This window comes from Cetorhinus maximus, chromosome 24 (genome assembly GCF_964194155.1).
Source record: "Cetorhinus maximus chromosome 24, sCetMax3.hap1.1, whole genome shotgun sequence".
In the NCBI taxonomy this organism is placed as follows: domain Eukaryota; kingdom Metazoa; phylum Chordata; class Chondrichthyes; order Lamniformes; family Cetorhinidae; genus Cetorhinus; species Cetorhinus maximus.
Genome location: NC_135902.1, coordinates 19,660,553 through 19,673,263, shown reverse-complemented (window position 1 = coordinate 19,673,263; position 12,711 = coordinate 19,660,553). Strand labels below are relative to the sequence as shown.

General features: G+C 45.9%; 1 protein-coding gene across 2 annotated transcripts in view; it reads left to right on the top strand.

The window, feature by feature from the left end:
* The first annotated feature begins 263 nt into the window (after window positions 1-263).
* LOC144699668 (E3 ubiquitin-protein ligase TRIM65-like) overlaps window positions 264-12,711 on the top strand; it is a 35,043-nt gene continuing 22,595 nt past the window's right edge. For both annotated transcript variants that reach the window (XM_078570798.1, XM_078570797.1), the window contains exons 1-2: window positions 264-750; window positions 10,348-10,443. In XM_078570798.1, the coding sequence (XP_078426924.1) occupies window positions 328-750; window positions 10,348-10,443 (519 nt within the window). In that variant the 5' untranslated portion in view covers window positions 264-327. The remainder of the gene's footprint in view (window positions 751-10,347; window positions 10,444-12,711) is intronic.

The following is a 12,711-nucleotide window of genomic DNA, read 5'->3' as shown; positions in this document are numbered from 1 at the left end:
GTATGATGACTGGGGCAGGGTGTGGGTGGGACAGTGAGCGGGGAGAGGGAAGCGGTGGGGAAATGTGGGGGGGAAGGGGGGTGAGAGAGAAGGGGGGACACGATGGGTGGGGGTTGGAGGGGAATCCAGTGTCTTTCCGGATTTGGGAAATAACAAGGAAGAGTTTGCAGCAAAACCCAGTTGCATTGAAGAGAGTGTCTGTGATCCCGGGAGTTGCAATGGGAAGGATTCGCCTCTCCAGGCAGGGTTAATACAGGAGGCAGGGTTACTACAGGAAGACGGGCTTTCCTTTCACTTTCATTCAGCTGGCTGTTAGCTGCCGGCACCATGGCCGTTTTCCAGTCCCGGGAGCTGGAGGACAAGCTGAGCTGCGCTATCTGCCTGGACATCTTCAACGATCCGGTCACCACCCCCTGCGGCCACAACTTCTGCATGACGTGTCTCCAGGGCCATTTGGACAACCAGAGCCCGGCCGGACCCTATGACTGCCCTGCCTGTAGGACCAAGTTCGAGCAGCAGCCCCAGCCCCTGTACAAGAACCTGCTGCTGGACGAGATGGTGCAAATTCTGAAACTGAGAGGGTCCGAGCCCCCGCACTCCGAGGGGGAGCTGTTAGGCTGCGAGCTTCACCGCAAGCCCCTGGACCTGTACTGCAGGAAGGAGCGCCTGTGTGTCTGCTCTGTCTGTGCTGTCAGGGAACACAAGGGACACGACTTGGTCACTGTGGAGGACGAGAGACTCCAGAGAGAGGTCAGTGCAAAAATTGGGCATCCAGTTCTTCCTGTTATTTTCCTATCCTAGGGGGTTCTTGTCAGAGCCCCACTCTCCCATTGGAGACGACTAAAGGAATCACAGACTGATCAATGATGCCAGCCTTGGCTCAGTGGTAAATCGTAAACTGAGGGACTTAAATCCCCTAAGTACAGTTGCCAACTGTGAATGTATTCCTGGAGGTTTCATCACATGACTTGCCCCACACTCCAGCTATTAGTCAGCCAACACATCCATCCTCGTGACGTGCTGCCTTCCTATGCTAATTGAAAGCAAGATTCATTACCCAATTGGATGATGCTTGACTGTCAGCTGAACAGCCTTTTTTTAAAATCCCATTTTCAATATTTTTAGAGAAAAGCAAATATACAAGATTTTTATATCTGGTAAAGAGAAATAAGGCTAGCTATAGGCTGACATTTCACTGACAATATGTCTTTTGGATGAGAACTTAAACCGAGGACTGAAAAAGAGCCTATGGCGTATTTGGAAGAAGAACAGGTGAGTTTTTCCTGTGTCCTGGCCAATATTGATACATCAATATCACTAAAACAACAAGGGAGTGAGGGTAAAAGCAAAATACTGCAGATGCTGGAAATCTAGAACAAAAACAAAAATACCTGGAAAAACTCAGCAGGTCTGACAGCATCTGCGGAGAGGGGTGTTGATATTATCTAAAAGATGTGCTAATGGGGCCATTAAGGGAAGCAAGCTAGTGGCAGATGGTGCTAGTGGGGGTGGGATGGGTGGGAAGGGATCTAAATAGGCTAAAAGGTGGAGATGAAACAATAGATCGAAATAAATTTAATAGGAAGGAAGAGAAAAAAATATAGTGTAAAAAATATATATAAATTATTGGAAAAAGGGGGATCGGAAAGGGGGTGGGGATGGAGGAGAGAGTTTATGATCTGAAATTGTTGAACTCAATATTAAGTCTGGAAGGCTGCAAAGTGCCTAGTCGGAAGATGAGGTGCTGTTCCTCTAGTTTGCGTTAAGCTTCACTGGAACACTGCAGCAGGCCAAGGACGGACATGCGGGCATGAGAGCAGGGTGGAGTGTTGAAATGGCAAGCGACAGACCGAAGGTGTTCTGCAAAGCGGTCACCCAGTCTGCGTTTGGTTTCTCCAACGTAGAGGAGACCGCATTGGGAGCAGCGAATGCAGTAGACTAAATTGAGGGAAGTGCAAGTGAAATGCTGCTTCACTTGAAAGGAGTGTTTGGGCCCTTGGATGGTGAGGAGGGGGGAAGTAAAGGGGCAGGTGTTGCACCTTCTGCGGGAAGGTGCCGTAGGAGGGGGTTGAGGTGTAGGGGGTGATGGAGGAGTGGACCAGGGTGTCCTGGAGGGAACGATCCCTGTGGAAAGCCGCCAGGGGGAGTGAAGGGAAGATGCGTTTGGTGGTGGCATCATGCTGGAGTTGGCGGAAATGGTGGAGGATGATCCTTTGAACGCAGAGGCTGGTGGGTGATAAGTGAGGAAAAGGGGGACCCTATCATGGTTCTGGGAGGGAGAGGAAGGTGTGAGGGCGGATGTGCAGGAGATGGGCCAGACACGGTTGAGGACCCTGTCAACCACCGCGGGTGGAAAACCTTGGTTAAGGAAGAAGGAAGACATGTCAGAGGAACTGTTTTTGAAAGCGGCATCATCAGAACAGATGTGACGGAGGCGAAGGATCTGAGAGAATGGGATGGAGTCCTTACAGGAAGCGGGGTGTGAGAAGCTGTAGTCGAGATAGCTGTGGGAGTCCGTAGACTTGTAATGAATATTGGTGGACAGTCTATCACCAGAAATTGAGACTGAGAGGTCAAGGGAGGGAAGGGAAATGTCAGTGATGGACCACGTGAAAATGATGGAGGGGTGGAAATTGGAAGCAAAATTAATAAATTTTTCCAGATCCAAATGAGAGCATGAAGCAGCACCAAAGCACTCATCGATGTACCGGAGAAAGAGTTGTGGGAGGGGGCCGGAGTAGGACTGGAACAAGGAATGTTCCACATACCCCATAAAGAGACAGGCATAACTGGGGCCCATGTGTGTACCCATAGCCACACCTTTTATTTGGAGGAAGTGAGACGAGTTTAAGGAGAAATTGTTCAGTGAGAGAACAAGTTCAGCCAGACAGAGGAGAGTAGTGGTGGATGGGGATTGTTCGGGCCTCTGTTCGAGGAAGAAGCGGAGAGCCCTCAGACCATCCTGGTGGGGGATGGAGGTGTAGAGGGATTGGACGTCCATGGTGAACAGGAGGCGGTTGGGGCCAGGGAACTTGAAATTGTTGATATGATATAGGGCGTGAGAGGAATCACGGATGTAGGTGGGGAGAGACTGGACAAGGGGAGAGAGAATGGAGCCAAGATAGCGAGAAATGAGTTCCATGGGGCAGGTACGGGCTGACTCGATCGGTCTGCTGGGACAGTCCTGTTTGTGGATTTTTTGGGGAGAAGGTAGATGTGGGCCATCCGAGGTTGGGAGACTATGAGGTTGGAAGCTGTGGAGGGAAGATCTCCAGAGGAGATGAGGTCAGTTACAGTCCTAGAAACAATGGCTTGATGTTCAGTGGTGGGGTCATGGTCCAGGGGGAGGTAGGAGGAAGTGTCTGCGAGTTGATGCTCAGCCTCTGTGAGGTAGAGGTCAGTGCACCAGACAACAACAGCACCACCCTTGTCAGCAGGTTTGATGACAAAGTCAGGGTTGGACCTGAGAGAACGGAATGCGACAAGTTCAGAAAGAGAAAGGTTAGAGTGGGTGAGGGGAGCAGAGAAATTGAGTCGACTGATGTCACGCCGACAGTTCTCAATGAAAAGATCAAGAGCAGGTAAAAATCCAGAGGGAGGGGTCCAGGTGGCGAGAGAATATTGGAGGCGGGTAAAAGGATCCGTTGAACGGGGAGAGGACTCTTGCCCAAAGAAGTGAGCACGGAGACGAAGGCGACTGAAGAAGAGTTCAGCATCGTGCCGAGCCCGAAATTCATTGAGGTGAGGGCGTAAGGGTATGAAACTGAGTCCTTTGCTGAGCGCTGAACGTTCAGCATCAGAGAGGGGAAGGTCAGAGGGTATGGTGAATACACGGCCGGGGTTGGGATCGGAAGACGGGATAGGGACAGAGGGACAGGCAGGGGTGGAGGGTCCGGGATGGGCGTTGGTGTTGATGAATTGTTGGAGCTTGCGTTCCTTTGCACCTGAAAGAAAGAGACAAAGTTTCTTGTTGAGGCATTGGATGAGACGAAGAATAAATGAAACTGGGGGCAAGGACAGCTTAGAAATAGGGTGCATCGGTGCTGCTGGAGGGAGAGGTCGAGTGTGTTCATATGGCAGCGCATGGCACTGAGTGTGGATCTCAGGATGCGACGAGAATAGCAGTCCGAGGAGCGTTGTATGTCCCGGAGATACCTGTAATCCTGGGTGGGTTCCAAGAGAGGTGGAACTTCAGTTGGAATCCACGTGGGGTAAGTCAGAGACGGAGACAGTCACTGAGGAATGAAATATGTCTGTGAAAGCCAATTTTAGTAAACACCTTGTCAAACACCAAGAGAGAAATGGAAAGCAGTGAAGGTGAACAGGGCAAAAGAGATAGGTGGAAATCCTGTCAGAGAGAAGAGCAATACTTCTTCAAGGTAGACATTCCTTGAAGAGAGGTGGCAGTCAAATTAAACACTAAGGTAAAAGCAAAATACTGCGGATGCTGGAAATCTAGAACAAAAACAAAAATACCTGGAAAAACTCAGCAGGTCTGACAGTATCTGTGGAGAGGGATACAGTTGACGTTTCGAGTCCGTATGACCCTTCATCAGAACTAAGACATATAGAAATGAGATGAAATATATGCTGGTAGAAGGGGGTGGGACAGGAGAGCTTGATAGATGGCCAGTTATAGGTGCAGGCCAAGAAGAGACTGCCAAAAATGTCATAGACAAAAAGACAAAGGGGTGTTGATGGTAGTGATATTATCTAAAAGATGTGCTAATGGGGACATTAAAGGAAGCAAACTAGTGGCAGATGGCCCTAGTGCGGGTGGGGTGGGGGGAAGGGATCTAAATGGGCTAAAAGGTGGAGATGAAACAATAGACTGAAATAAATTTAAAAATATTAGGGAAAAGGAAAAAAATGTAGTGTAAAAAAAAAAGATAAATTATTGGAAAAAGGGAGTGAGGGTTATGGAGGCCAGGCAGGAAAATGGTGTTAAGGCCACAATTAGATCAGCTGTGATCTTACTGAATAGTGGAGTAGGCACAAAAGTCCACAATTGTATTAGCTTAATCAACCCCTCTGTTTCTTCATTGGAGAATTCAATCAAGTTTCGTCAAATGTGCTTTGTTGGCCTTCATTTGTTAACTCAAACTTTCCCAAATGCTAATTAATTTTGGCCCAGATTATTTTCTCTAAAAGTTTTCCCACCAACTTTAGGCTGAGACTGGCCAGGTTTATCCCCCTCCCCTTTTTTGAACAGGGATGTGACATTTGCAATACTCCGGTCCTCTGGCCTCCGATGTCATCCAGATTGGGTGACTTCTCTACTTTGAGGACTGTCAACATTTTATATACTTCTTTAATTTAATCCTATCCATTATCACTACTGCCTCCTCCTTAACTGTTACAATGGCAGCATTCTCTTGTTTATTGATGACAAATTCAACATACTCATTTAGTATCTACAGGAAGATCTCCTTTTTGGTCCCTAATTGGCTCTATGCTTCCTTTTATAGAAACATAGAAAATAGGAGCAGGAGTAGGCCATTCGGCCCTTTGAGCCTGCTCCGACATTCATTATGATTATGGCTGATCATCCACCTCAATAGCCTGCTCCCACTTTCTCCCCATATCCTTTGATCTCTTTCGCCCTAAGAGCTATATCTAACTCTTTCTTGAAAACATACAATGTTTTGGCCTCAACTACTTTCTGTGGTAGTGAATTCCACAGGCTTACCACTCTCTGGGTGAAGAAATTTCTCCACATCTCAGTCCAATGGTCGACCTCGTATCCTCAGACTGTGACCCCTGGTTCTGGACTCCCCCACCATCAGGAACATCCTTCCTGCATCTACCCTGTCTAGTCCTGTTAGAATTTTATAGGTTTCTATGAGATCCCCCCTCATTCTTCTGAACTCCAGCGAATGTAATCCTAACCGATTCAATCTCTTCTCCTCCTGTCAGTCCCACCATCCCAGGAATCAGTCAGGTAAACCTTCGCTGCACTCCCTCTATGGCAAGAACATCCCTCCTCGGATAAGGAGACCAAAACTGCACACAATATTTCAGGTGTGGTCTCACCAAGGCCCAGTATAATTGCAGCAAGGCATCCCTGCTCCTATATTTGAATCCTCTCGCTATGAAGGCAACATACCATTTGCCTTCTTTACAGCCTGCTGCACCTGCATGCTTACCTTCAGCGACTGGTGTATTTTATTAGTTATGTGTTTATTAAAAAACCTTTTAAGTTCCCATTTATGTTAGTCACTAATCTATTTTAATATTTTATCTTTTCCTCTCTGAATCTTTAGATCTCCTGTGTGCTTTCTTTATACAGCTTGGCTGGTGATATGACTGGTGAATTTAAGCTCCTGGCTAAATGTGAAGCCCAAGATGTTGATGATTGGGCATTCAGTTATGGTGATATTTTTGAAAGTTATGGTAAGGCGGTTGGACCTTAAGTTGGAGATGGTCATTGCCTGGTACTTGTCAGTCTAAGCCTGGATACTATCCAATCCTGCTATTGATGAAGCAACAGTTCCTGACACAGTGTCTTGGGGCTGTGATGATTGGCTTTGAACAACCATATCCAGCCTCCTTTGTATGTCATTGTAACTCAGCCACTATAGGATGTTTCCTTGATCTGCAGTGACCTCACAGTTTTGCGAGAGCTCCTTGGTGCTGTATTCAGTAAATGCTATCTTGATGTCGATGGCACCTACCTCACCTGACCAACACCATTCAGCTCTTGCTGAAGCTGAATTGATGCTTCAATAGACGATGGTCAGCACAAATGTGACATTTTCACTTTCTTCCAAGACTTAATTTGTAATGACACCTACCTATAGTATCTCTGAGCCTGGAGCCTGCACCAGTGGGCTACAAGAGATTGTCACTAGGCAGATCCCTGGAATGAGGGGTTTGGGTTATGAGGCAAGGTTGAGCAGGTTGGGCCTATACTCATTGGAGTTTAGAAGAATGAGAGGTGATCTTATTAAAACAATAAGATTCTGAGGTGGCTTGACAGGGTAGATGCTGTGAGGATGTTTCCCCTCATGTGGGAATCTAGAACTAGGGGGCACAGTTTCAAAATAATGGGGTCTCCCATTTAAGATTGAGCTAAGCAGGAATTTCGTGTCTCAGAAGTCCGTTAGTGTGTGAAATTCTCTTTCTCAGAGAGCAGTGGAGGCTGTATCACTTGATGTATTCAAGGCTGAGTTAGACAGATTTTTGATCTACAAAAGAGTCAAGGGTTATAGAGGACAGACAGGAAAGTGGTGTTTAAGGCTACAATCAGATGAGCCATGATCTTATTAACTGGCGGAGCAGGCACAGAGGGCCGAATGGCTGACTCCTGCTCTACTTCTTATGTCACAGATGCTGTTTATCCTTATGATAAAGTGCCCTTTGAAGGCTTTTCATTCAATGCCAGTGTCTGTGGGATCTTCAGACCTGGGCCCAGCAAGAGGACGGCAACTGGAAACAGGACCTTGAGGGTCAGCAACTTCAATGATATTGAAGCTGCTTCAGTCCAACATTTACTCAGGAAGGATCTTCCTTGCTACCCACCACTCAATCACCACAACAGGTAAGGTGAGAATGACTGCCCCCTGACGTCAAGGCAGCATTTGATCAAGGGTGGCACCAAGGAACTGATCAAGCGGGCTGCTTTGTTTTGAATGATGTCAAGCATCTTGAGTGTTGCTGGAGCTGCACTCATCCAGGCAAGTAGAGTATTCCATCACACTCCTGACTTGTGCCTTATAGATGGTGGACAGGCTTTGGGGAGTCAGGAGGTGAGTTATTCACCACAGAATTCCCAGTCTTTGACCTGTTCTTGTAGCCACAGTATCTAGTTGTTTCTGGTCAATGGTAACCCCCAGGATGTTAATGATGGCGGATTCAGTGATAGTAATGCCATTGAATGTCAAGGGGAGACGGTTAGATTCTCTTTTTTCTCTTTTGTCAGAGATGGTCATTGCCTGACACTTCTATGACATTAATGTTACTTGCCATTTTCAGCCCATGCTTGAATATTGTCCATGTCTTGCTGCATGCAGGTGTGGAATGCTTCATTATGATAGGGGGAAGATGATTGGATGTAGGAAAATGTCCTGAGGATCTTCTGGAGGGATGTCCTAGGACTGAGAAGCCTGGCCTCCAACAACCTCAACTATCTTCCTTTGTGCTAGGGATGACGCCCACAGCCAAGGAACCCGAGCAAAAGCGAAGTCAGCGGGAATCAGGGGAGAGCTCTCAACTGGCTGGAGTCAGCTGCTTCATCAATGACCTTCCTTCCATCAAAAGGACCTTCCTTCCATCAAAAGGACCTTCCTTCCATCAAAAGGTCAGAAGTGGGGATGTTCACAGTGTTCAGTCTGATTGGTAACTCCTCGGATGATGACGGTCTGTCTCCCCTTGACATTCAATGGTTTTGCCATTGCTGAATCCTCCACCATTAACATCCTGGGGGTTACCATTGACCAGAAACTGAACTGGACCATCCATATCAATACTGTGGCTACAAGAGCAGGTCAGGGGTTGGAAATTCTGTGGCAAGTAACTCACTTCCTGACTCCCCAAAGCCTGTCCACCATCTCCAAGGCACAAGTCGTGGTGTGATGGAATACTCTCCGCTTTCTTAAATGAGTACAGCTCTAACAACACTCAAGAAGCTCAACTCCAGGACAAAGCAGTGCGCTTGATCAGCACCCCATCCACCACCTTAAACATTCACTCCCTCCACCACCAACGCACAGTGGCAGCAGTGTGTACCATCTACAAAATGCAATACAGCATCTCACCAAGGATCCTTTAACAGCACCTGCCAAACCCGCGACCTGTACAGCCTAGAAGGACAAGGGCAGCAGATGCATGGGAACACCACCACCTGCAAGTTAATAAGTTACACACCATCCTGTCTTGAAGATATATCGCTGTCACTGGGTCAACATCCTGGAACTCCCTTCCTAACAGCACTTTGGGTGTACCTACACCACAAGGACAGCAGAGGTTCAAGGCAGTTCACCACCACCTTCTCGAGGGCAATTAGGAATGGGCAATAAATGCTGACCTAGCCAGTACACATCCCAAGAATGTCCTTTTTATTTCAATGAGAACTTGGATTAATAAAATGTATTTAACATAGTAAAATGTCCCTAGGCATTTCACAAAGGTGTAATCAGATAAAAATGGACACTGAACCTAAGAAGGAGACATTAAGAGGGGTGGCAACAAGTTAAAGGGATGTGTTTTAAGGAGGGTGCTAACAGAGCAGAGAAATGTGGAGAGGCAGTAGATTTTGCCAGGGAATCCCAAAGCATAGGGTCTAAATGGCTGAAGGCATGGTCACCAATAGTGGGGAAAGGATGGGAGTGCACATGAGGCTAGTGCCATAGAGTTCAGGAGGATTTTTTGTATGGTAATAGATCTCTGGCATTGCTAATGTTGAGCCCACTCTTTACCTGATCTTAACATCTTCCTCACTGTTGCTATGAACTTTCTGCTTCTCTGTCCTTTTCTTCTTCAATCTCCTTTTCTCTCTTTGAGCTCTGTGTTCTGTGATGTCTTTTTTCCCCAATTTCTCTCCCCAGTCCCCTAATTTCTCTGTTTCCTGATATCTCTCTCTTTCCCCTTGTGCGATCAGCAGCCTCCTAGTGTGATAGGGAATTGTTACTACTGAAATCTTGTATTAAGCTGGGAATTCCTAATCGGGAATTCCTTTTTGGAGCTACTGGGAATTATAGCAGGTAAGTGTGACAACTACTTAATGGATATTTTAATATGACAATCGTCTTAGGGAACATTTACACAGTGACCTACGTACAAATCTACATTATATGCAAAAGTACACACTGGCAGCTGTTACATGATGGAGAATACGGGCGTCCTCTCTGACAATGCAATGGTATACAATGCTAACAATTAATGCAATCATTTACCTTACACTCAGAAGGAATTTGCATTTATATAGCACCTTTCATGACCATGGGACATCCAAAGAGCTTCACAGCCAATGAAGAATATTTGGAGTTATCGTTGTATTAGAGGAAACACAGCAGCCAAATTACACACAGCAATGTTGCACAAACAGCAAGGTGATAATAACCAGAGAATTTATTTTAGTGATGTTGGTTATGGAATAAATATTGACCAGGTCAACAGGGAGAACTGACCTGCCCTTCTTTAAATGCTGCCATGGGATCTTTTACATTGACCTGAGACTGCAGGCGGGACTTGGTTTAATGTCTCATCCAAAAGGTGGCACCTCAGCCAGTGCAACCCTCCCTTACATTGGCATGGATACACAACCTTATAACTCCAAGGCAAGATTGCCACCCATTGAACTAAAGTTAGAATTAATTAACTTATTTACTCTCTATTAAAATATTTCAGAAGGAACTTGTGGCTAAACATGAGGAGATGGAGCGCCAAGTAAAGAAGACAGAAGGGTTAATCAATACACTCAAACAGCAGAAGATTTCCATTAAGGTAATGATTATTCTAATTTTTATAATGCTTTTCCTTGGGAAGAGCATAGTTTTACTGATGAAAACAGGAAATGCTGGAAATATACTGTGGATGAAAAAAGGAAAGACAAGAGTGACATTAAAAGCCTCAGCTCTCCTGGAATGTGCAATGATAATAGGACTAAGTAAATTTCTGTCCCCCTGATGATTTACAGATGTTCCTTCTCTCTTTTCTATTTCTTACAACCTCTCTTGTCCATCTATTTTATCAGTAGTATTGTGATTAATGCTCCTTTGAATCTTCCCTTCTTGGTCCTGCTACACTGCAAGTACTCTGTCCAGGTCTCTTCATTTGCCCCGTATTTACATTGAGGTTCATTCTCACATTGGACCTCAAACTCCACAGGAAACGGAGATATGGAACCCTCTGCCACATGGATGTTTGAAGCAACGAAAGCGAGAGAGGGGAATCGAGGGTATTAGGAACAGGGATGAGTTAATTAGAGTGGGAAGAGGCTCATGTGGAACATAAAGACTGGCATGGATCATTTGGATCAAATACACGTTACTGTGCTGTAAACTCCGTGTGACTGGAATGCCTCATCTCTTCAGTCTTCCCTTCCTTCAACAATCTACAGGCTTTTAAAGCTCAAAATTGGTTTCATCTAACCAATACTCTCTAATGTACTTTCTCCTTTCTCCTATCCGGAGCACTGTAGACTGCCAACTTTATCATTTTAAAAATAGAAACTCATTTAGCTTATCAATGTTTACTGAAGTAATATTCTTTAGTGATATTAACTGAGGGATTAAATAAAAACCAGGATTCCAGGAAAATTCTCTGGGACTTGTGACTATTTTTGTTTTGTTCTCTTCTTATCCACTGGTTTTATTTAACCAGGCAGGCTGTTACGAGGGAGGCGTTTGAGTCACACTGTGATTCCCCTTGAGCACGCAACTCACAGCTGTAAGTATTGCCACTGACAACTTCGATTGGTTGGTTCTAGTCTTGGCTTTGGTCCAGCGAATCATGGGCTCAAGTCAGAGACTGCAGAGAATTGATTCCATGAGTCTCAGTTTTAGCCTAAGCTGCCTAGTGGAAGAAGAGAGGGTTCGGGTTGGGCACCCATTTTAAACTGTGCCTTGATTTTACTCTCCAACAATTTTGACAATCCAGCAATCACTAACCAATGTTCTTTCAAGTGCATGTAAAGGATCCCATGGCACTATTTTGAAGAAGAGCAGAGGGGTTCTTCCTCATCTATTATCTAGGCTAACACTGAGGGAGTGCTGCACTGTCAGAACTTTTAGATGAGATGTTAAACCAATGCCCAGTCTGCCAGTTCAGATGAATGCTAAAGAATCCATAGCACAATTTGAGGGTGAATAGGCTAATCAATATATAGGTACAGTAGTGTAGTGGTTATGTTACTGGACTAGTAATCCAGTTGTGAGTACATAGTTTCATCAAGGAAGTTTGAGAATTTGAATGCAGTGCAGAAAAAAAAGCTGGTGTCAGTACAAGTGACCATGCAGCTTGTCATAAAAACCCAACTGGTTTATGCTTAAGGAGGGAAACCTGCTGTACTTACCTAGTCTTGTTTATATGTTCAGTCACACACCAATGTGATTCACTTTCAGCTGCCTTCTCAAGGGGCCTAGTAAGCCAATCAGTTGGCACGCACTAAATGCCGGCCTTGCCATGCTTGGCATGTTGCACCCACATCCCAAGAATGAATTGTAAAAAAGTAGAACAGCTGAGCAATGACTTTGGTCTCTGTGGGATCGTGCTGCACAGAAGATGGCTGCCTACATAGGAGTGGTTGCTGTGCGTCAAAGCACTTCAGTGTATGTGAGACACCTCCCAAATTTAAGTCCACGCTGACTCACACCACTGTCAGCAATCGGGTGTGACATGCTTACCTGCCTTGTGCTTGCTCTGCTTATCTTCAGAAAGAATGTTGTCGCTGTGCTAAATATGGAGGTCGCAGTCACTTTAGCGAGCAACCTCATTCTAAGTAGGGCAAATATTTGTACCCAGTCAGTGTGCACTGCTCAGTTTATTGATTAGTCACCCATACTGGGAGCCAGCTGTACTCATCATCCCACTTTATAGAGGGTATTTTAATTCCCCTACTCAGCAGGAACAGTGAGGGATGGGGCTAAAATGGTGAGAGCAGTGGCTGTTGAAGTTCACACTACATTCTACATACTCGCCCCAACCACCACCACTGCCAGGGATGGGCAGTAAATGCTGGCCCAGCCAACAACACCTTCATCCCATGAACGA